Source organism: Nycticebus coucang, chromosome 1 (genome assembly GCF_027406575.1).
Source record: "Nycticebus coucang isolate mNycCou1 chromosome 1, mNycCou1.pri, whole genome shotgun sequence".
Lineage (NCBI taxonomy): Eukaryota > Metazoa > Chordata > Mammalia > Primates > Lorisidae > Nycticebus > Nycticebus coucang.
Window position 1 is genome coordinate 112,610,382 of NC_069780.1, and position 22,694 is coordinate 112,633,075.

Consider the following 22,694-nt stretch of genomic DNA (forward strand, 5'->3'; position numbering starts at 1 on the left):
GACATTAATTTTCTCCATAACAGAGATGGAATAAGACGTCATGGTGACAAGCTGTCAATCAGCTCTGGCCCCTCAGAGCATCTCGATGCCATAGGATGGGGTATTGCCTCTCCGGTAATAGAGCTGAACCAAGATGCTCTCCCTGACAGCTGCTGCAGCCATAGAGAAAATATATTATACAGCCTTTCATTAAAAAAATAAAGAGGACTCCTCTCCAGAGCATTTCAATCTTTTCCCATCTATTGAGGGCTGAAAGGATTCATAGCAAATCATAGATTCCTCTGCTATGGAAATTTCTGGCTTCAGAAGCCACTGGGTTTTCAGGCCTTCTAAAATAACCATAAATACAAGGCAGGAACACCTCTTGATTAAGCATTACTTAAAGTTACTTTTTTTTAACTGATGTATTTATTTGAGTTTTTTGGTGTTCTCATTATAATCTACATGTCACTAGCCTAAACAGTTAAAATTTGCAATAAATTACTGAATGTCAGCTGACTTGGGGAAATGCAACCTTCAAACAATAATCACCCCTCCAAATGGGAAGCAAAGCGCCAGAGCTGAGGTGCTAGAAGGCAGCGTGCTCGGAAGGAGGCTGCCAGTGGGAAATGATTCTCAGACCTGAGGACTGTGGTGTTTCCTTTAGTCACAGCGAAACTTGGTTTAAATTACTCCTGAAAATTAAAGCACAGGGACCTTTCCAATAACCCTAGTCCACCATCATTAGAGTAGGAGCCTTACCTGGTTTATAACATTGAGTAGGCTCTGAGATAAGAAGCTTCTCAAATTTGATGTCACCGCAGGAATACAACATGCCTACACACCTCTGAATTAGAAGACTACTATTGAAAGCCCCCCTATTAAACCCTTAACTTATAGGCATTTAAATAGAGAGAGGAGCACATTTTTTTACTAAGTCCTGTCATCTGGGTATTTTTAACAGATTTTTGGTGAGAAACAACTGTTTAAAAAATAATAAGAGATTAAGGGTTAATTCTTGTGCTAAACACGATTTCTTAAGTTAGGCTGTATGATTACTCACAATTACTCACGCCATTCCTTCTCCATGTCAAGGTCATAGCTTCCGAGTCAACAGGAACTAGTCAGACAAGACTGATAAAATTCATACCGCACTCAGCATTTGCTTGTTCGTATTCTTACATTACTAATAAAGTGATGAGAATGAGTTTTACTCTAGTAACATTTTAATAGATAATTTTATTATGCAAAAGTATGTTATGCTCTCTGGTCTTGAAATATTTAAAAAATAATTATAAAGAAGTACCTTTGATTTGCTGAATAGAAATAAAAGAAAAATGCTGTAAGTATAAATCATAAGAAAATGCTGAAGTGTAAGTAAACAAATGCATATTAGCATTCTATAGGTCAATTTCCTTCTCACAGTATTTGAGCCCATTAATTCGACTTCCAAATTGTTGTATTGGTTTCTCTTTTAATTCCTACAAGTACTACACTTATTAAAAACATCACTATTATTAATTTGTAAAATTAATAATAAAATAGGTTTTATCATCTGGATTTAGTTTTTCTATCAAAGTTTCCATACTTCCATACATACTGAAAATAGCAAATACATCAGTAATTTTAAGAAAAATTGCTCACCACTTGTGAATTTATTTTTAGTCATCAATTTGATTTTTAAAAAGATTATGTATGTCTTTTACTTAAAAGATTTATGGAACTGCATAATTCTTTTGGAATAAATATTAGGAAATAGTCTTTAGATAATTTAACCCTCATCTAGAACGTGTAATTTCCAACAGTCATCAAGAAGAAAATTATAGACAAAAAATGTTAGTTTAGTGTTGATTTTCTTACCCCTAAAACCTGAAGAGTGTTACACAATCAACAACAGAAGATTCAATATTAAGAATCCTTGCTAGGTGTAGCGGCATCCACCTGGAGGGTCAGCGACTCAGGAGGCTGAAGTGGCAGGATCTCTTGAGTTTAGGAGTTCAAGACCAACTCAGCTATGCCTCAGAGCAAGACATCGGCTCAAAAAAAAAAAAAAAATCGGGAGGCGCCATCTTCCAGTCATTCACCAAAATGACAAACACAAACAGAAAGAGGAGAGGCACCCAGTACATGTTCTCTAGGCCTCTTAGAAAACATGGAGCTGTTCCTTTGACCACATAGATGCGAATCTACAAGGAAGGTGATATTGTAGACATCAAGGGATGGGTATTGTTCAAAAAGGCATGCCACACAGATGTCACCATGGCAAAGCCGGAAGAGCCTCCAATGTTACCCAGCATGCTGTTGGCATTGTTGTAAACACACAAGTTAAGGGCAAGATTCTTGACAAGAGGATTAATGTTCATACTGAGCATATTAAGCATTCTAAGAGCTGAGATAGCTTCCCCAAATGCATGAAGGAAAATGATCAGAAAAAGAAGGAAACCAAAGAGAAAAGTACCTGGTTTCAACTGAAGCACCAGCCTGCTCCATTCAGAGAAGCTCACTCTGTTAGAACCAATGGAAGGCAGCCTGAACTGCTGGAACCCCATTCCCTATGAATTCATGGCGTAATAGGCGTACAATATAGCACCCAGGAGAACCAAGAGAACCAATGGAACCGTGATATTAGGTGCTGCAACCTATTCCTCATGAATTCATGGCATAATAGTCATACAAAGCCTCGTCACATTCAAAGACAAGCCATCTCCCTGAGCTACTGGAGTCTTTTCCCTATGAAGTCATGGCATAATAGGTATTAAAAATAAATTGCTGTGGTGCTGCCTGTGGCTCAAAGGAGTAGGGCACCGGCTCCATTTGCTGGAGGTGGTGTGTTCAAACCCAGCCCTGGCCAAAAACTGCAAAAGAATAAAAAATAAAAAATAAATGGCCAAAATTATAAAAATTTAAAAAGAATTATTAATTTGCAAGCCATTGTATCTACAGATGAAGGATTTCTTAGAGTGTTTTGGAAGGGATATTAAAGGTAGAAAGCTTATGTATCTATTCCACAATTTATTTTTCATCGTCTATTGATACTTATTACTTATTTATGGGGAGTAAATGTGATGTTTTTTATTCTTTCAGAAGATCTACTTTCGTGACAATGATTACTCACATAGTGTTTGTGTGTGTGTGTGTGTGTGTGCGCGCACGCGTGCACATTCTTGATGGTGGATGGACAACTTGTGCCGGAGAAATACAAATGAATCCCTTTAAGCAGACCCTGAGCTAAACTATAAAATGTGGTGTTTTCTCACACACTCTTTGAGACTCCTCAGGACTGTTCTTTCCTAATATCAGTGTTGTGGTCTCGCAGGGTCCACTGAGGATATTTCACAACCTGAAAGATGTGGGATTTCTCCAAGTGAAAGTCATCAGAGCAGAAGGGCTGATGGCTGCTGACGTAACAGGTGAGTGACGACACAGTTCTCCTGGCCCACATATCAAGGAGCATGCAAGGTCCACAACCATTTAATATGCCAACTCTGCATGTCACCTGACTGGATCGTCAAAGGAAAGAGTTTAAATATAAAGATTCAGGGTTTATATATTTATATTTATATAAATATAAATCTTACAGGGATTTGCCAACTCCCTGACTTGTGTATTGGCTGTGCCTTTAAAGGCAGGATAATATATTAAACGTAATTAATGCAAGGCAAAATAACATTCGAATTGCTGCCTTCTCCAAAGTTAAATCACGGTAATGGGAATGTATTTCCCAGGTGTTGCCATTTTTTCAGATTCTGGGGCAATCGTGTATTGTCTTCAGTCAGTTACAGCATCAGCTTCTCTTGTAGCAGCAACACTTATGATCCAAACATGCATTAAATCTGTTGCATAGTTCACTGAAAAGTTTAGATGCATAAATACTAAAAACCTGAGATTGACCTCTTGGTATTTGGTCAGTATGCTGAACTGATTTCTTAGTTTTCTAAATTATTCAGCACATTCCAGAGATAATTCTGGATCTGAGCTAAGCATCTAGATTGGAATTTTTTAAACTAGGAAACAGGCCTGTTAAAATTCCAAAAAACCTTCCTGATTTGGGTATGCCTGTTTTTTTTGTCATATTAACAAATGGGCTCATGGTAATTACTTCATCAATTTCCTGAATTAAATTATTTTTTGATTTACAACTATTTGACCATTTATTTATGATTTCATTTTATAAGGATTTGGGGGATATTTGTGCCATACCTTAAATTCACATCTTAAATTGCACAATAAATTTGTGTAAATTTCACTGTTCCTGAAGACATCCATTTACTATTTGTGGACATTACATCTGAGTGTTCAGCAGGATGATCCTAAAGAGGTAACAGACCATCTGAAAAGAAAAAATGTGCTTTTACTCCTGTCAGAGGCTCTGCAAGTCACTGTGTCCTTCAGTAATTCACTCCACAGGATCAAAACCAAATTGAAAGATAGTATGCCTTCAAACTAAAGTAGCAGACTTTGCTCCTGAAGCGGCAATATTTAAAAATTTTAATGTTTACATAGTATCAAATGATTACTTATTGTGTGATAAAAATTAAAATGGTGGGAGTTTACATTTTCTTTACAAAGGTAATTATCAACTCATTTGTAACTGAGAAGATGATAACAACTGTCATTTTTTTTTAATTGGCATACCTGAAAATAGTAGCAGAGAAGGTAGTTTGTAATCTCTTTGCGTATATACTGACTTGGCTCCTGATACTAAACAATTAATAAGTATTAATTTTATTTTCTTTTTTATGAATTGTAATTCTGGTATAGTTTTAATTACATTAATCTAGGCACAACAATTTCTTATAGAAAAATTCAAGTACCATTTACTTCAAAAGCTTAGATACCTGCCTGTTATGTAATTCAACACAATTATAAAAGTTTGTCTTCTCTTGGAGAGAAACTGTCATTGGTTTTAAAACTTCATGAATATGCAAACTACATTAACCTAGTGGCCTGTATGCCACTGTGGAAGTTAAAGTACACATTCTTCCAAAACTGGAAAAAATAGAGGTGTTTCTTTCCTAATGGTTTTATGTAAATTGATGGGAATAACAATGGCCTTTTCCCTAGAGATTCAATGAGACATACTTTTGACTTGATAAAATGAACATTAATTTGGAGAATGCTAAATAACAGAGTCTCCATTTTTTCCCTCCAGTTTTAGGGATATAAATCTAATGATTCCTCATTCCATGCTGACCTTATAATCTAATGTGCTCTGATTTGGACAAGAGAAATGTTGAACTAGTCAGGAGCGAGAAGATGATTGAATCTTTGGCCTTCCTCACTCTTAGACCATCTGTGGTCCTTATGACATTCATGATGGTGGCAAAGATTCAGGACCATATATTTAAGTCAGAAAAGTTTGCATGTGCGACCAATTTGTAAAATAATCTTTCCTCCTGGAAAGGATAAATACATATATATATCCTGATGCTTCTTGATTTTTGACATTAAGTTTGAGGTACAAGTAAGCTCTCTGTCTACTTTCTTACGTACTCAATGAAGAACTTTAAAGATGTGATGTACATCTCAGGGGAGATAACAGCAGTCAAGCCCTACACGATATTTAGCAATAGTCATAAAGAGGGAATTGATGCTGTATTCAAATCCTTCAGTTAGCTTCCATTTAGGAGTATTGCGGATAGAGAAAGGAGATTTTAAATCACTGATAACTCTGCTAAGGCAGCAATATTTTCTAATGTGGTACAAATGAAGTTGTTACTATGAGGTACTTGGTTAGCTTCAGAACACTTTTTTCTAGAAAAGTGTAACAAGACACATTTTTATTTGACAAACTTAGCTCTATTTTTAAAAATATTTTTAATGACCCAAACATAGAGTTAAACTTCCATTTGTTGAAGCAAAACTTTTAAAATTATAATATTACATCATTAAATGTGAGCACAAGAGAGAAAGATTCTATAATCTTTTAAGTAGCCATCAATCTTACTGCAGTTACAAGGAATTTTTCCCTTTCAAAATGTAAAATTTTTCTTTTGTTACAACACATTCATTGAGAAACATTGTGATACTGTATTAACTCTGTGTGAATAAAGAGCAATTGAGACTCTCTTTGAATGAGTGAGTATAAAGCACAAATTACTTTTTAATGAAACCCTCAATTCTTTCACTTTCCACAAAAAAAGCCTATAGCCTTGTTCAGCTGAACACTACTACAGTAGGTCACTTCAGTTAAGCCCCTAATAAACTGTTGATAGTTGAGGGTAGTTTTTTCTTCCTTCTCAATAGCCTAGTGTTGGACAGTGCACTTCAAATCATTAAGGTTAATACAGATTTTAAATAGAGATTAACTCTGGTGGTTAAGGCCTGAATTTACAACTCCCACACATACACACGCATTGAGCAAGGCACAAGAGTGGGCTGAAATTTCTGTCAAATTGTGGGCAGCCTTTCACAGCCTGAGAAAGCGGCACTCTGGTTTGAAAAGTTGGTCAGCTCGATTCTTTGTGAGGGGAAAAGTTTGAGTAACTGAAAAATTCCTCTTGGTACAACTTCTTTACCTTTCAACTAACCAGTGAAAAGGTTACTATCTCTCTGCAGCATCAAAGAAAACCCGAGAGCCTGTCTGGCCTGTGTTCATGGGGAAGGTTCTCTCTATTGCCAAGTGCTCCCTTCAAACTGGACAGATCGCGAGGAAAGGCCAATGGCTGGGGATTTTTTTTTTTTTTTGGTATTAGGATTCTTGTTATAATGTGTCTTTTCTAGCTTCTGATTATTCTTTTCCTTGAGTGGGGCCTAATTTCTGCTTCAACAGAACATTTGAAGTCTTCTGTATTGAGTGAGATTTCAATTTAGACCTGGCCTATTGGTTCTTTCAAGTTCCAAAGAGAAGAAAGAGAAAAGAGCTCTTCTCTTCAGCCCCTCCCCTTCATTTTCCCCTGGGTAGTGTTTTTTATTCCCCCCTCCTGAGGAAGAGGTCACAACCTTCCCGGGGAGATCAGCCACTCAGTTTCAGAAATAGTGATATGGGAGAACTGTGAAACCCTTCAAAAGATGCCCTACCTTTTCACTGCACTACAAGGCACACTGATATAAAACTCTCCATCCAGGTGAATTGATCTCTCAAATTAATGCACCATCTTTTTCAGAAAAAGAGAGAGAGAGAATTTTACAATTAACAGAATGTGTCACTGAAATTGTCCCATTAAATGAAAGTATCTTTCTAAAGACTAGCGACATGCCAGACCCAGAGTCTGGAAACCTACTAGTTATTAAGAGAGATGTTCACTGCCCCTTTATTCGCATAGACTTCTCCCATGTTTTTCTTTCGGAAAACTGTCTTCATTGTTGGAAAATATTTAAGTAACAAAACAGCAGAAAAAGACACGCTACAGTTTTTTTATCAGCTTCCGTGAGACTCTTATTATCTTAAGAAATAACAGTTAGCAGCTCAGATTCATTAGCAGAGCTAAATTTAAGCCCCAGTTGACAGGCTGCCTGGAAAACATTTTGTTTTGCTGTCTGTGGGCTTTAATTAAGATGTGTTCAATTTCAGTACTCTTCAGTCTAGCCCCCACCCCGACTTGCTGTGTCACAGACCGGCGATCAGACGCTCTGAGATGGTCCGGCCCATGACTTTGACCTTCTGCGTGGTCTGGCGTTCCCTGGGGAACCGTTCAGCTCATGAGGTCTGATTTCACACTTCCAGGATGCCTCGGCTCTCTTAACAATGACAGGGAGACAAAGCCCTTTAGAGCAGGCCGCATGGGGACTTGTTTAAATTGGAAACCAGAGAGGAGTCAAGGAACAAGGTTATGGGCTACAGAATAGTGCTTTTAATAAAGAGCTCACAGCTCGGCTGGCTCAAAGAGGTCTACCTCTGTACAATTAATTGAGCCATTTATCTGGAGCATCTTAGGCCTCTACTTTCTCACAGACTTGCGTGGTAAATATCAGCTAAGAAGCAAATGAGATATGCATGAAATGAATTTTAACACTTTGATTACTGTGCCTCCAGTCTTCATTAAAAGTAAATTTATTTGTATTTCTGACCTCATTATCAGTAGGCTGCCTGCATTTTTATTGGCTCCTGTGATTTCCAACTCGAGTGTGTTGTGAAGGTATATTTTATGCAGATTTGGATTTATTCTTCTTGGTATTTTTCCTGAACCTTGTGGGTCTATTCAGAGAAGGAAAATAAAAAGGCAACTGTATGGGAAGGGCAAGTCTGTTCTTTGAGAGTTTTACATATGGTTGGAGAAATACCAAGCACATATAACATAGACCAGATATCGTCCTTAGAGAAATTAACTATTTGTGGGTTACACTAGCAAATTGCACGAGATATGTGTGATCATTGCTTCAAGTAGCCCACAGACTACAATTGCTTTATTGGAGAAAGTAGAAAAGTTGCTTCTTTTACAGAATTGTAGCAGTTTGAATTTTTGATAGCTTGTCCCTTTCTTGCCCTCATCACATTTAGGAACATTGATGATATCTGATAAATGCAGCCTTTGATTTTATGATCATTACTTGAAACTTACGTTGGAAGAAGAGAAAACATAGTGCTTTAAATCCTTCCTCGTTCCATGCTAAGCACGGAGTAAGACGTAAAAATTCTGCATCTCTGTGGGTTATCAGGTTAAAATAATTTACCACATAAACGAGGGTTGCGTATTGATATTCCTAATTTCTTAACCTTTACTCTCTTAACATCTTAAAGTTATATTGGAAATAAAAACCCTAAGTTTTATCACAGGATGTATTGAAAATCTCCCAGCAAAATATGATTTATTTTTGTTATATGAGCTAATGTCCTATTTGATTTTTAATAATTACACTTACAGAAGATTTCTAGCAGATAGCAGACTTTGAAAAGACATTTAATGCAATTTATAATGCATTGAAATGTGCAATGCCCGATATCCTTATCATGATAATGTACCTGGTTTAACAATGTTACACACGCATGGTAGTGCCAACTCTACAGACGTCTCTTGAGAATGAAACTAACAAAAATATCACGAGGAAGGAAGCAGCAACTCTGTGCTCTTCCTGCTCTTATGTCACCACATCTTACACAGAAATAAAAGTTACTTTCTTTCAGCAATTGCATTTTTAAAACTAGTCATATTCTTATTATAGAAATGCAAAAGTGTTCTTCTAAAGCCAAACACTAGTTATCAAAATATTTCTGAAAAGAGAAACAACAGTGTTAATTTGGCACAAGAGCTGGTGAGGCCTGAGCCTGAGCTGCGTTTTAAAGGGAATTACAGAAATCCTGTGTGATTCATATGCAGGTCACATGGCTGGAAGAATAGGTGGGATGACAAAGGAGATTAGTAATTGGGTTTGATATGCTCTAGAGGTGAAGGACTATGGACTGAGAAAGTGGTGGTCCCCCTATCAATGGGAAATGAGGAAAAGAGAAATAATATAAAATAATTAATCAGGTTCTGTGGAACTAAGATTACAAAATAATCCTTTGAGTAAAGAAAGAGCAAATTGCTGATTTGGCTTGGAAGGTTAGCTCTTTACTCAGCACTTGAAGACATGCTTTCTGATGCAAAAAGCATTGTTTAAAATTGAACTCTGTATTTTGTTACATTAAAATATATGTGAATAAGCAGTGCGCTTGCTTGCTTGCTTTTTTTGAGATAAAGTCTCACTTTGTCACCCTTGGTAGAGTGCTGTGGCATCATGTCTTAGCTCACAACAACCTCAGACTCCTGGGCTCAAGCCATTCTCTTGGCCTCAGCCTCCTGAGTAGCTGGGACTATAGGCACTTGCCACAATACCCAGCTATTTTTAGAGGTGAGGTCTCGCTCCAGCTCAGGCTCAGGCTCGAACTAATGAGTGTAGGCGATCTGCCCATCTCGGCCTCCCATGGTGTTGGGATTACAGATGTGAGCCACCACGCCCAGCCTAGCAATGCATTTTCTAGAAGGATGGATCAGAGTGCTGCAAATAGAGAGGATCTACGTTTAACTAGAAGTTTAGAAAAAAAAAAAATTCTTGCTACAGAGATATTGTGGTCATGTGATAGTATAGTTAGTTAGACTCATAAACAACTAAGCAGTCAAGCCTACAGAGTGATTAGTAAAGGGCCGAGGTCAGTGGGGATGCGGGAGAGATGCAGGCTCTGTCCTTGTCTACACCATTCAGTGTGGTTACTGATGATGCTGAGGAGATGACTGCTCCCTCATCAAACATGCTAGGAGGGCGATTTAATTATTCAATGTGAGACCAATATACGTGTGCAGTGCTATACAACAGACAAGTATAATTCAATGAGATGAACATTAAAAAGGGCAGCTCTAAACTCTGTCCTGAGTGGAGAGCAAGGATGCCGTACTTTCACAGTAGAAGACACAGCAGAGGCGTTAGGATTCGAGTTGAGTTTAAACTCCTGAGCGTGAATTATACATTTATCAGTGTCATTACACTGAATAAAAGAGAAATGTCCACAATGATGCTCGTCACATACACTGGGGGTGAGTCTGATTTTGAAAGCCACTCTTTAAAGAAGGACGTTGATTAATCAGAATATATTCTCAATAGGTATTTTAAAATCAAGTCAATTGAAAATAGTTCTAGAATAATGATAATAACAATGGCCGTTAGCACTTATTGAGCCTGGATCGCATGTCAGACATTACCCTGAGCTTGATACAAGGATTATCACAACTAATCTCCCAACAGCCTGGGGAGTTTCAATGTTATCCTCATTTTTAAAAATGGAAAACTGAGGTGTGGAGAGGTTAAGTAACTTGTCTGTGATCAACAGACACACACACACACACACACACACACACACCCTTTCTCACATCCCTCCCTCAAGCTTGTCAAGGCAGAGCAGGCCTACAGATCTACATCTTTCCACTGGAGCCACCGCTACCTGGAGAGAGGGAGATGGCGAGGGGAATGATTTTGTCGGTTATCTGAAGGCCTGTTGTGGAGAGAGTGTAAATGTGAGCTGGCCAGGGGGTGATGGCCAAGGTGCAGGTCCAGAGAGCAAATTTCATCAGGAGATTCACTATAGAGCATTTAATAGATCAGAGAATCTTTGGGGACAAAAAGGGCTGAAGGAAGCAAACCCTAAGCTCAGTCTCTAGAGCAGGGTTTTCCAGCCTTCTTTATTTTATGGCACACTTGAACCTATAGTTAAACCTCCATGGCACACTTAAATTATGTTGATCAAAAACAAAAAAGGTAAAAAAAAGGATATACTTATTGTGCTTTGAACTTCTTTTGAAAATAATTTAATTAATGATCTTTAAAAGTTTTTGTGGCACACCTAAGATCCTCTCACAGCACGCCAGTGTGCCGCAGCGCCCTGGTTGAAAATCACTGTTCCAGAGGTTAATGCTAACGTGGCAAGGGAGGAGCAAGGACTTGCTGACATCAGCAAACTGGGGAGGCACCATCACAACCACTTCCAGGACTCCTGCTCGCAGTCTGAGGGATGAAACAGACCCCACATGTTCTCAGTTATTTGAGCATTAATACTCAATAGGTATTTTAAAATCAAGTACATCTGACTTGTACAACCTAAATCATGTCTGCATCTGTAGCTGAAAGGGAGTCTTGAGGTGTCACTCTGCGCTTCACAGCCTCTGTGGTTCAAAAGGAGACACTAGAAAGACTGGATGCCCAGTGAACTGTCCACAGTGTCCAGCACAAGAGGGCAGGTAAAGCATGTTGTCACTCACTGTGTGACAAGTGCCACACCCTCTCTTTACACCCATCTTTTTATTTAGATTTTTAAATGACTACAGATAGTAAACCATAGAATAGATAAAAGTTATGGAGACATAATTTTATACACAATGTACAGAAGCATTTTCCAAAAATTATAATTGCCAAAAAATAGATTTGAATATTTCTGTGGAGGTGATGATTTCCTATCCCCGGAACCACTGAATCAGAGCCTTAAGGACCCTGGTCGCAAAGGGGAGGCAAGAGCTACATCAGCTTTGAACTTGGTCTTTTGAGGCTTCTTTCCAGGCCCTCAAATTCTGAAATATTATGGTAGATGCCAAGATTAAGAACACACTCCTGGATGAGATATTTTGTAGGAGAATAATAAAAAAGATGAAGACATCATTCTAAAGGCAGTGCCTTAACAGATGGCAATTTTCAGTTATTGCCTTTGACTAGTTAAAAAATATATTTTAAAAAGTTTAATCATCTTAATTTTTTTAAGCCTGAAGAACTTAATTTTACTGCAAAGGATCTCTTCAGCTAATTAATTTACTTGTAGGGAAGCTTATCTGAAACCTCAGGCTTTTCTGCAGGGGAGTCTAATTGAATATAAATTTACTGTAGATCCTAAAGAGTCTAGGAAGCCTTGCAAAAACAAAAGAGCTTTTAAGACATTTTTATACTCATTTTAGACCAGACAACTTTTGTGTTTCTAAGCTTGTAACAAATCACTTGCATATAGTTTCTATATTAAATACGAATTGAAAATGAAGTCTTCAGATGTTTGTTCCCGTAATTTATCTCAGCTCTGGAAAGCACGGCCACCCTCTTCTCACAGGCCCTCCTTGTCCCACAGAGCCCAGGGGCCCCCTCTTCTTTCTGTTCCAGTTTCTCATCAGTCTCATTTCACTTCTCATTTTTTTCTGGCATAAATTTTGAGCTGCAAATATCTAGATGGTTTACTTCTAGGACTTGAGAATGCATCTGTACACAGTCCTATACACAATCCTATACATATTCTTAATTGCATCTAGTTCTAGCTCCCAAGATAAATAAACTCATATGGAGCTTTACCTATTTTCACTAGTCATGGTTTTCAACGTGTGTTCCAGAAACTTGCAGGGAGCCCCAAGACCCACACAGGGATCTGCGAAGTCAAAACTGTTTTCATGGTAATACCAAGGTGTTATTTGCGTCTTTGACTCTGATTCTCTCATGAGTGTACAATGGACTTTTCCAAAGTCTACATGAGGTTTGAGTACTTTGATGTCAACGTGTCATAGATTTACTATTTTTAGTGAATTTTTTTAATGTTTTCATTTTTAATTTCTAAAATGGTAAGTTTTCATTGAGTCTACAAAAACAATAATTCTTTGAGATCCTTGATAATTTTTAAGACTTCCTCAGACCACAATGTTTAAGAATTGTGGCTGCAGGGCAAGGTTTCTCAATGGGGGAGAGTGGTTCTGCCCCTGGGTGCTTTGGAGATTTTCAAGGGAACTTTAGTTGCTATAGTGACTGTGGAGCAACACTGGTGCTTGGTAGCTGGAGGAGGTAGACACTAGATGTCTTACAAGGTATCAGACAATCTTACACAGTGAAAATCAGGCCTGTGGTGGCTCAGCCTATGTGTGATCCCAGCACTCTGGGAGGCCAAGGCGAGTAGATCGCTTGAGCTCAGGAGTTAGAGACTAGACTGAGCAAGAGTGACACCCCGACTTTACTAAAAATAGAAAAACTAGCCAGGCATTGAGGGGATATCTATAGTCCCAGCTACTTGGGAGGCTGAGACAAGAGGATCTCTTGAGCCCAAGAGTTTGAGGTTGCTGTGAGCTGTGATACCATGGCATTCTACCCAGGGCGACAGAGTGAGACTCTGTCTTAAAAAAAAGAAGAAAGAAAGGAAAGAAAGAAAATTTAGTCTTTCCTGAGTAAATATAGACATTGATATAGGTTTAAAATCTTTTTCATGATTATCTGAGTGTAGATTGCCTCATCGAATATATATTATTTATTCCAGCCTTGCAAATGGCTGCCATTCCACTCAGTATACACTGAAGACCTTAAGAAGGCATCCATAGACTTTTTGATCTGGTACTCCGTTATTTCTCTGACGTCTTCTCATCTTCCTCTTGCTTATGGGGTCCCAGTGTCAGAGGCCCTGGGTGCAATGGGCTTCAGTCCATCCCTCCCCTGCCTGGATCCCTTTTCTCCAGATGTCCACTACTCCTTCACTTCCTTCAGGTCTTGGCTGGGACCTACCCGACAACAGGCCTATTCCAACCACCCTTCCTGAGTCTGTGCCCTGTGCCCCTCCCTGCCCCCTTCAGATCCGTTATTCTACTCTATTTTTCTATTTCCCATTAATATGTATTACTCTCTAATATATCAATTTCAGTCTTATATTCACTATCATACCACCATCATGGCCACATACTCACTGCGTATTCACTATGCTCAACATTTATTCTCTCCCCCTCCCACCTCAGGTGGGAGCTCTCTCTAAGATAGCAGAGACCTTTCTCTTTTTTGTCCATATGGCCTGACACAGAGTAAGCACTTGATAAGTGTTTATTAAATTAATCAATGCATACTTTTGTTGTAAACAACTTTCTACTAGTCCTCCTTTATAATAGTGTTAAGGCCTTACATTAATACTTGGAATCATGGCTTGGCACCCATAGCACAATGGTTACAGCGCCAGCCACATACACCAAAGTTGGTGAGTTTGAACCCAGCCCGGGCCAGCTAACACAACAATAACTGCAGCAAAAAATAGCCGGGCGTCGTGGTATGCATCTGTAGTCCCAGCTACATGGGAAGCTGAGGCAAAAGAATCCTTTGAACCCAGGATTTTGAGGTTGCTGTGAGCTGTGACGCCACAGCACTGTACTGAGGATGATGTAGTGAGACTCTCTCTCTCTCTCTCAAAAAAAAAAAAAAAAAAAAAAAAGACTTGAAATCATGTACGGTCAGTTTTATTTTATTGCATAATAGTAAAGAAGGCATTATAAAATCTTCAACATAGAAAATATATGTGCATTGGATCTAGCAGCTTGAAAGCCACAACTCTAGGGTGCCAATTTTCCTGCCATAATGAAACTGACTTCAAGACTTGGGAGAAAAGAGAAGCCCTGATTTTATTGCTCAGTCCCAGAATCAGACACAGGGGGACCTAGTAAAGAGCGGTGGTTAATTTTAAACATCGCATGTTTGAAATGTAGCTAGGTCAGTCAATGAAAAAAATCTAAGGTTAAAACTGCATCTCTAAGGTTAAGAAGAGGATTTGAAGATTGCCAGGAAAGACTCTAATTGGAGACGACTCTAGAGTATGTTTGTTTCTATTGTTATATGAATGGCTTTTCACCAAAAGATGAATTGAGGTAATAGAGAATATGCTTTAAAAATATGTTATAGATTTTGTTTTAGAGTTAGGGTGCAAGAGAGTTAATTCCCTTGGGAGATTTTTTTAAAAAGAAAAATCCATAGAAAAAAATAGCCTTTGCTTTTTAACTAGATGATGGATAAATGCATCAGTCCTAATATAATATTTTTAAGATACACCTAAGTTTTTGTCTTATAGAAAACTTATTAAAGAGATACCAAAATAGATTTAAGCTAAGTATTCCTGACCATAAATTGTGGAAGTCCACTTTCTATATTGTTTTTCACTTCTAAAAACACTGGTGATAAAGATATGCGATCACCACAGATCAGAGTCCCCTCTGCAGGGAAAGTCCTCCTTCCGCCTTCCCTTTCTGCAGGTGTAGGATGACAAGCTTCCTTCCCACTGCTCCCCTCACCCCCTTCACTTACCTTTATTATGGTTCTTAACAACCCTGCCTCATAATTATGTGTTTACATGTCTGTCATGACCACTAAATTTTGCATGCCTTGAGAGCTGGAATATGTCTTAATCACACTTATAACTCTGGGGTGAGCAGAGCAGACCTCCATAAGTAATGAATGCATTTCTCTCTAGAAAACTGTCAGTGTGGAGGCTGCCATGTTCCCAAGGAAGGCTGAGTCTCTGCTAGCTGTCATGGTGGTTAGGGCGCTCACTCCCACAGCCCCTGCCCTCTGGCACTGCTGCAATTTCTGACTTCTATTTAAACCAAATTCTCCAGTTTCTTGCATTGCTATGGAGAGGGATAGGTACTTTTTTAGCCAAAATGATAATGGTTTAAGAAAAAGCTAGTTGGTTCTTACAAGTCGGCTTTAGTCTTATGACAAAAATTGAGTTAAAGAGAAACAAGGGATTATGTGAGCTGTGTTCTCAAACATGTAGACCCTCTAAATACTCAAAAATTATCAGAAACAAAATGCATTTCAACTTGTATGCTGCCTTCATTCCTAGTACTTGAGTACAAACATTGAAGGGGCTGTTTTGCATCACTCTCTGCAGCTGTAAAGAATACAGTGCATATCACAGACATCAACACCCCATCCCATAGTCAACCACAACCAGGTACCCTCAGCAAGCAGAGCTGTGTGTCATAAATGAAGGATAAAAGGATGAACAGAAGGAATAATTAAGGAGATAATTAATAGGTAGGTCCATCACTAGCATTGCTCTGATCGGTTTTGTTTGTTTAAGCGGCAGATAATCAAGGCTGTAAAGTTTAGGAACTGAAAACCCAGCCATTTAAAGCATTATTTAGCAACCCAGATAAGCACATGTAGCTATGTGTAGCCATTTCTTTAAAATAAAATGGTAGCTTGTGCTCCTTAGTGGTAAGTTTATAGAGTCTGATATTGTACAGTATTATTTTGGCTGCGATTGCTGTTAGTTTTTAATGGCCCTGGAATCATGTGGTGACAGAGGGGGCTCTCTCAACTAGGCAAAAATAACGTGGTCTAAAGACCTGATGTTGGCATCCATTACTGATAACTACAAAAAGATAACTTTTTAGAAGGAAGAAATGAATATAAATTAAACGTAAAATTGCCTGCTCTTTCCTGACCTCAACTTGCCTCTTTGTCAGATTCTAGAGAGATCTGTCTGAGCGCCTTGTTGAATGCTGATTGTCTGTGGGGGACGGGGGAATACTGGCTTGGCTAAGCTCAATTAACTGTCCTCCATCTCCAAAAAATAATATAAGAGTATATTAGATTATTCAATACTGACTTCTGCAAATCCTGCTGATTCTACCCTCGAGTTAAGTCCAAAATCCAACCATGTTTACCCGCTGGATTATTGCAGTAGGCCCCTCACACTTCTCTCTCCCTCTCCCATTGCCCTTTCTCCACCTTACTTTCCAAATAGCTGTCAGAAGGTCATATTGCTCCTCAACTCACATTCCTCCAGAGCAGGGGTCCTTAAACTATGGCCCTCGGGCCACATGCAGCAGTGTGAATTGTATTTGTTCCCGTTTTGTTTTTTACTTCAAAATAAGATATGCGCAGTGTGCATAGGAATTTGTTCATAGTTTTTTTTTAAACTATAGTCCAGCCCTCCAACGGTCTGAGGGACAGTGAATTGGCCCCCTGTTTAAAAAGTTTGAGGACGCTTGCTCCAGAGCTTCCCACACAGAGTGGAAGCCAAGTCCTCTCGGAGGCCTGCCACTGTCCTCACACCTCTGAGTCACCTGCTCTGCTCCCCTCACACTCCGCTCAAATCCTCATCCCTTTCCTCCAGTCACACTGATTCCCCAGATGTTCTAGAGACATCTTTTCTGGCCCTTAGACATTCTTTCCCTGTGAGTAACCCAGGCTCCCTCCGTCACTCCTCATTTCTTTGCCAGCGATGTCACTTTCTCAGCAAGCTTTCTCTGAGCCCTTTTTAAAATTGCGTGTACATGCCAGCTTCTCCAGCACCTTTCCCATCTATATTTTCTCCATAGTACTTATCACCTTCTAAAATACTATAAAATATGTTTCCTATCTTCTTCCTCAACGTAAATGCCATAGGGTCAGGAATATTTTTTTTTAATTGTTTGTTCACTGCTGTCTCCGCAACTTGTAAGACACTGCCCAGTACATGGTGAGCAACACATGTCTGTTAAGTGAGTGGACCTGTCGTCCAGGTATTACCCCACTTTCCCTATGTGCATGGCCTACTGTTTACTGAGATATGGCACAATTATTGGGAAAGGTCTTGCCTAGTAGTTTACATTTAAAAATATTTTGAAAATAGTTTTCACCTTCCTCTTTATGCTTATATCTGAATTCTGTGTTGTTGACATACCAAATATAAACCTATTACATTGTGCTTTAATGAATAAAACATTATTTTTTGAACACTGTCTTCCATGAGGTGTGGGAGTTGGAAGTGAGAGTGGTAACAGGCAGGGTAAGGGGATAAAGGGTGGGGGAGGAGATATACAGACCTGCCCCCAGAAGTGAAATTTCCACCAGACCTTGAAGATTTCCAGTTCTCTAGTCCTTATTAAAAATTATTCCTAAGGCCCCAAATTGAGAAGCCCATAATGTTATGCAGTTATCCTGGGGTATGTGAGGCCACTGAACTAGAGCATACTCATTAAATCTCCTTTTTAATATAAAATTAATAAATTAAAGGTGAGTCCAAGTTTGTACAGCTCATTTTAAGAATTACAGTATGGAAATTAAATACCCTGTTATGTGGGAATACATAGCTTATCTGTCACTGATAGCTAATGAATTCCTTCCCATTAAAATTTAATTGAAAATCTTCAATGATATTTAAGCTTTCACAGAAGTGTAAACTACTGTGACTACAATCCACAATGCATTTAAAACAATTATTCTTTATCATTAAAGTTAATAATATGCACATTAACCTCTTATGTAGTCTAAATCAATATTATAGTTTAAAAGATATGACCTCTGGACAGCTTTGTCTAAATATTGATTTCATTGTCATTTGTATAAGGTATCAAACAAATTACATGCTGCACTAATATCATTAATGCTGCCCCCATAGAGCCTCTGACTTTCTGGGTTCTTATCCTGCAAAACATAATAACACTACAAAAATATTGAAGACTTCACAAAACATAACTGCTGAGAGGATGAGATTTGAATGTGACAGGGCAGAATGGCTCTACACAGGGGATAACTTCTAAATCTTTCACTTTTAGGGGACCAAAAAAACACTGCTTTTTAAGATGCAGATCTGTTGTTGATGTTAGTTTTCAAAAGGCAGAATTTCTCCTGCCTCAGAGGATCTAATTTATCTTCTTGTGCTGTCATAGGTATCTCAGAAGAAAGTAACTAAATCTTAGTCCAATTAAAATGTTATAATTCTGCAATATAGCAGTTTTCCAAAAATGAAATTGATTAGAACTTCCTGCTAAGGACTCAGAAATTCCTGATTCCTAGTAAATCAGATGGGTTGAAAATACAGAAGGTACCCAAAAACCTGTATACACATTTTAAAAAGGAAAAAATAAAACTGTCTTAAAATTGTAATATTCAAGTCATATTTGACTTCTGCAATTACAAGTGATACAAGGTAAAATATGCAAGATAACAAATGTTATCAGTATATATTATTACAATTTTAACATAGTTTTTTCCTTTCTTAAAAATGTACATACATGTTTTTTGCACCCTCTGTATATGCATGAGAGTAAAGGGGCTGAACTTTTCAGATGGTCATTATAGAATTAAATAAAAACTGATTTAAGGATGGATGTGCATCACATTTTCTATTGTAACTGGCAGTTATAGTACATTATTTTTGTAAAAAAAAAAAAATTTCAAATTGAAATGAATGCCAGCTATATAATTTTCTTTCTTTTACTTTTCCAGCCTCTAAATAACTATGAATCATAACAATTGCTAACGTCAACCAGTTACATCTAACTCTATTTTGATAGGCTTTTTTTTTCTTTAACTTTTAAAATTGTACTTCACATTTTGTTTACTTTAAAACTTTTTGAAAAAGAGATATTTTTGTGATCATGACACTGTGAACTGTGGGAGCTATTTATACAAAAAATGTTTACCTAAAATCTCTCGTAGGTAAAAGTGACCCATTTTGTGTCGTAGAACTGAACAACGACAGATTGCTGACACATACTGTCTACAAAAATCTCAATCCCGAGTGGAACAAAGTCTTCACATTGTAAGTGGGCATAACTTTGGGCTCATTTCAGATAAGGCATTAAATTCTATTTATTTTAGAGGTTTTCTTTCACTGTGTGTGTTTATTCTTAACTGACTCACAACTTAGTGCATCTGGCCCGCCTTTGCTAACAATAATGAATTTCCTAACTTCTTACCTTCCTGAGAGTGAAACCTGGCGGGTAAGGGTATGCCACTTTTCTTTGTTTTCATGGACTTTTTTAAAAAACTGTGCTTTGTGTATGATTTGACTAAGAGTTTTGCTCCCATTAACTGAATCGCCATGCCGCTTCTTCCTTTTATACTTCCTATTGAAATTCTTCCCAATTGCATTGATACCAAGGAGGACAAAGCTCTATTTGTTCCATTGCTGAAATCAGCAAACAATCCAGTCACGAATAGGGCAGATGCTTTAGTTTTGATTTGTTTCATTTTGGCACAATAAGAATATTCAGTATTGTCCTAGATACCAAAACACTCTTTGGATTAATTTTCCTTATGTTTTAAAAAAGTTTGTAAATCTTTTCACTCATGCACTGTAAAAGCTGCCAGTGCTTCTCGATAGTATCTCCTAAATTCTGCTTTTTAACACTGGGCTTTAGAAATGGAGTCCGAAACAAAGAAAACTCTCCAAATAGAAGTAATTCTTAAAAGTTTTCGAACATGATTTTTTTTGTGTGTGTATGAAAAACAGCTAAATTCTTCATTAATTTCTTACAATGTCCCTTCCTTAAGAGCCAGTAACTAATCAGCTTTAATTATCTGACCAATTTATTTTTAAGGGATTCCACATTTTTATAAGAGATAAAAGCCTGGTCAGGAGACTTGTACTCCTAAGAAGATTGTGAAGAGTGTTTTTCTCTGGAATGCATAATTGGATGAATAGGTTTGATTATTATCAAAGCCATTAATTGATTGTGCCCTGATAAGGCCTCTTCTCACATGTGGTTGCAATTTTTCAGTAATGAATATATTCACTTTTTTGCTTTCTCCTAATTCATGTTTTCTTCATAAACAGTTTGATCAAAGAATAAATGCTGTCAACAATTTGTGCTTATTTTCCAGAAACAAAAACATGAGAGCTCACAGAGTTGTTTATTAACATATGTTGTCTTTGTAACGTAATGGAGCACCACTTAAATTTCTAAATTCCAGGGGGGTACACAGCTAAATATTACATTTTCTCCATTCTATTTTCTGTGTTTGTTAATTTTTACCATAAACCTAATAGAAACTAAACGAATGTTTTGGCGAGAGCTAGAAACAAAAAGGAGATGTCTTATTTTTATTAAAAAGAAATTATCTAAAATATACTGTGACACTTGCTGATAACAAGTATTTTATAGGGTAAATAGGAAGATGTGTATTATTGTAATAATGAGAAGAAAGAAAAATTTTAAAAATACCAGTATCACTTATTGATTTTTTTTTTCCTGATAACTTATTCTGTGACTATCCAGATGGGAAATTGTATTTCATTAAAAAATTATAACTTGAAATTACAATGGTGTGCAAAGTTCCAGATAATAGAATCCTCACTGTAGGTGATTTAAGGTGCATTATGGGAAATTCTGTCAGTTATCAAGCTACCTTGTACATACAGGTATGCAGATAGCACACACAAGCACACATGCATACAGAATCAGCTGGAGCCATCTCAATTTTCAAAACCATTCTAGTTCTTGTTCCCTACTAATTAAATCTTTTTTTCTTATGTATATTTATTATGCAGCAACATTAAAGATATCCATTCAGTTCTTGAAGTGACAGTTTATGATGAAGATCGGGATCGAAGTGCTGACTTTCTGGGCAAAGTTGCTATCCCATTGCTGTCTGTAAGTTTTATTCACCTGCCATACTGTTCTGTGTTGCTTTTGCTCATGGAAAAAAAAAAAAAAAAGAAAGAAAGAAAATTCTCAGCTCTATGTCTGTCATTTCTCAACCAAGGTCTGTAATAAGAACACTAAAAATTTTAACATACTCAATTCACGGCCATGTTGAATCCCATGATAGTTAATTTTTCCTGACAGACTTGATCCTGGTAATGAACAGGTACTTGTCAGAATTGCCACAGTTGTTTTGGGTTCTCTGTCAGTTTCAGCAGCTGGGAGTCAAAGGTCACTGAGGGAGTGTATTCAGTGGAGACCGCGAGACAGACGGCTGTCATGTCCTTTTCCCGCAGATTCAAAATGGTGAACAGAAAGCCTACGTCTTGAAAAACAAGCAGCTGACAGGGCCAACAAAGGGGGTCATCTATCTTGAAATAGATGTGATTTTTAATGCTGTAAGTCTTAACTTTGGCTTTTTTGTACTGCTAAAGAGTTCAGTTTCATGAAAGCTTTTGTTCCTGATTTGTAGAGAATTTCTGTCATTCCTCATTTTCTCTAAACCTCGATGTGTCCTGGAGAATACGCTTGCGCCTCTGCCTGGCACAGCCACACTTTCTGTTAGAGTTGGTGACTGTGCCGCTGCCGTCAGAGAGGGACGCATGTGTGCGTGTGCAACTGTATACATTTATATTTTATGAGCACAGCAGCCAAGACTTTGAAACTTTAGAAATGATTGCAAATTGAACTGCATGAAAAACCTGTAAACATTTGTACTCTATTAATCCGTAACAGACACATGTGTTGATGTATTATAGGTGAAAGCCAGCTTACGAACATTAATACCCAAAGAACAGAAGTACATTGAAGAGGAAAACAGACTCTCTAAACAGGTAAAAAGCAAGGCAAGACTAATCCCTCTGGGAAGACCTGACTGTATCTGTGAAACATCTAAGTAAATTCAAATAAACTTTGGGAGGGGGATGATGATAGAATTTTTGAGCATCTGCTTATTGAAAATGACTCTTGCTTGTTTCCTTTCTTTCTCTTTCTTTTTTCCCCTTTCTTTAAAAGATCAAACAAGGACAATACCAAACTGATAGATTGGATTGGGGTGGGGAGGGTCAGAACGGAAAGGGGATACTGTAAGTACTGAATATAGTGGACATGTATTCGCGT

At 37.8% G+C, this 22,694-nt stretch overlaps 1 protein-coding gene across 11 annotated transcripts in view; it reads left to right on the forward strand.

Moving 5' to 3' along the window:
- The window catches only part of MCTP1 (multiple C2 and transmembrane domain containing 1), a 621,784-nt gene that overhangs the window by 413,755 nt on the left and 185,335 nt on the right, over window positions 1–22,694 (forward strand). For 10 of the 11 annotated variants that reach the window (XM_053586428.1, XM_053586455.1, XM_053586464.1 and 7 more), the window contains 5 exons: window positions 3,296–3,389; window positions 19,588–19,690; window positions 21,422–21,524; window positions 21,872–21,973; window positions 22,334–22,408. In XM_053586428.1, the coding sequence (XP_053442403.1) occupies window positions 3,296–3,389; window positions 19,588–19,690; window positions 21,422–21,524; window positions 21,872–21,973; window positions 22,334–22,408 (477 nt within the window). The remainder of the gene's footprint in view (window positions 1–3,295; window positions 3,390–19,587; window positions 19,691–21,421; window positions 21,525–21,871; window positions 21,974–22,333; window positions 22,409–22,694) is intronic. The other variant, XM_053586444.1, reaches the window with a different exon arrangement.